We start from the raw sequence: 2,600 nt of genomic DNA, 5'->3' as shown, positions 1-2,600 counted from the left end.
TGCCACGCAGTAGGACTGAACCCGGAACCATGTGGTTGGTAAGCAAGCTACTTACCACACAGCCACTCCTGCACCTGAGCATAATTTATTCATTTTTCTTTCTTAATTTTGTGATACGAATAACTCAGCTTCAGAACTAAAGTTTCAGAAATGAATGACTTGCACAAGCTTGCTTCTGGGTACTGTGACCATTAAAGTTTGCAATTAATGATGTTACTTCATCTAACTTTTAATCAGCTCTTACGTTGCCTCTTTGTAAACTTGTTTTTTGTTGTTGAATATAAAGAAAAAGTCTTTTCACTCTCTCATGTGGCAAGTTGGCAGAATTGTTAGCAGAATGTACAGCATGCTTAGTGGTCATTATGTTCTGAGACATTATATATTATTATTATTATTATTATTATTATTACTATTTGAAATCATCTGATTTTGCCTCATGCAACTTGACAGTTCCATAGGCTTCTTACAGAAACTTGGCTTGTCACACTCACTTAACTGAATGAAGAGATACATGAGGAAATTCAAAGGCAAAGTCAACTTTGGTGGAATTTGAACTCAGAACATAAAGATGGACAAAATACCTCTAAGAATTTTGACTGGCATGCTAACAATTCTGTCAGCTCACCACCTTCATAATGATGATGATGATGATGATGCTGTTAAAGGACATATTCTTACTTGACATTCAAAATGTCCACTGGAATCAGCACTAAAGGTCACTGGTACCCGGAAATGTTCATTTCGTAATCCAAGTATGTTCTCTGACAGAAAGGAAAAAACAGAAATAATAATAATATATACATAAATGACAGAAAAAAATAAGTAAGGAGTCAATAAAGAAATATCAAGAAAACTATACAAAACTTTCTCTTTCACAAGTACTATCAAATATGAACCTATAAATGTTGATAAGTTTTTAAAAGTGATAAAGTGCCTACAAATTTCTTGGGTGTGACTAAATCGAGCTCTTGGTACACAGTCTTCACATTATGGAAATTCAAGTTATTGGGGGTGCTGCTTTGCTTTTGGTAAAAATGCATCTTGGTTTATAACATGGAAGTCAATAGAAAAAATTGTTTTGCATTATGATATTTTGCAATTATGGTAAAGCTTTCAAGAATGCATCCATTCAGTAATGCCAGAATTACTGTATTATATATTTCATTGATTTCCAAAGGATGGAATACAAAGTGAGCTGCTATAGGTTTTGAATTCAGAATTCAGAATGGTCATAACTGAATACCACCAGGCATTCTTGTAGTATGCCATGCCAATCTAGCAATGGTTTTTGGGACAAATATTGATTTCTGGAACAAACACAGTGTAAAGGGTAAAACCTCCCTTCAGTCATGAATGGCCATGAGATTGCTGTTAGAAAATTGCCCTCTGAGGCACAAGTCTGGGCAAGGTTGTTTGTGGAAGACCAGCAGTTGCCCATGCATACCAGCCACTCCTCTCTATGCCACGGATATTATCTGAGAGAAAGGTAAAGGCCGATACAGCTCAGCAGCAATGATGTCACAACTCATTTCTACAGCTGAGTGAACTGGAGCAACATGAAATTAAGTGTCTTGCTCAAGAATGCAGTCTGGTCCAGGAATTGTACTCACCACCTCATGATTGTGAGCTCAATGCTTTAACTACTGAGCCATGCACCTTCACAAATACAAGACAACAGATTACTGGGCAGGAAGTAAAGCCTAAATTGCATCAATTCAGGATGCTACATAGGTTTCAGATTTTGGCATGAGACCAGCAATTTTAGGGGGTGGGGCTAAGCTGATTACATCGACCCCAGTGCTCAACTGGTGCTTGTTTGATCAACCCCAGAAGGATGAAAGGCAAAGTCAACCTTTGAGTTGAGATTATGATGTAAAATGAAATTATGGGTTAAAATTATGACTTTGAGATCTGTGGTTATGTATGTTGTGCAGGGAAACAAGAAAGAGATTTTAGTGAGATTTGAACCCGTATCTTTGTGATCTGTAGCTATGTGTTTTATTAAAGGACACAACAAAGTGTCTGAAGTAAGACTGCAAAATATATGATCTGACATACTAACACCACAAACGAACACCTCAGAATTTTGGGGACAAATCATGATGTTGATGATGATGATGATAATGACAATGAAGATGGAAGTGGTGGCAGTACTGGAGATGATGATGACGACGATGACGATGGTGATGGTGACGAAATGTCGATAGTGTTTATAATGCATATTCTGGCAGTAACATTGTTAACTTCATGTCAGTATTGATCAAGCAGGCCTATGATCAGATGTGTGGAGGCGCAATGGCCCAGTGGTTAGGGCAGCGGACACGCGGTCATAGGATTGTGGTTTCAATTCCCAGACCGGGCGTTGTGAGTGTTTATTGAACGAAAACACCTAAAGCTCCACGAGACTCCGGCAGGGGATGGTGGCGAACCCTGCTGTACTCTTTCACCACAACTTTCCCTCACTCTTACTTCCTGTTTCTGTTGTGCCTGTAATTCAAAGGGTCAGCCTTGTCACACTGTCACGCTGAATATCCCCGAGAACTACGTTAAGGGTACACGTGTCTGTGGAGTGCTCAGCCACTTGCACATTAATTTCACGA

The 2,600-nt window shown here is 38.8% G+C and overlaps 1 protein-coding gene across 1 annotated transcript in view; it reads right to left on the bottom strand.

Moving 5' to 3' along the window:
- Positions 1 to 2,600, bottom strand: part of LOC106870898 (cilia and flagella-associated protein 47) — a 195,878-nt gene that overhangs the window by 41,801 nt on the left and 151,477 nt on the right. Inside the window, exon 45 of the mRNA XM_014917133.2 lies at positions 679 to 761. Within this exon, the coding sequence (XP_014772619.1) occupies positions 679 to 761 (83 nt within the window). The remainder of the gene's footprint in view (positions 1 to 678; positions 762 to 2,600) is intronic.

This window comes from Octopus bimaculoides, chromosome 4 (assembly GCF_001194135.2).
Source record: "Octopus bimaculoides isolate UCB-OBI-ISO-001 chromosome 4, ASM119413v2, whole genome shotgun sequence".
NCBI lineage: Eukaryota > Metazoa > Mollusca > Cephalopoda > Octopoda > Octopodidae > Octopus > Octopus bimaculoides.
This window is presented reverse-complemented; position numbering and strand designations above follow the sequence as displayed.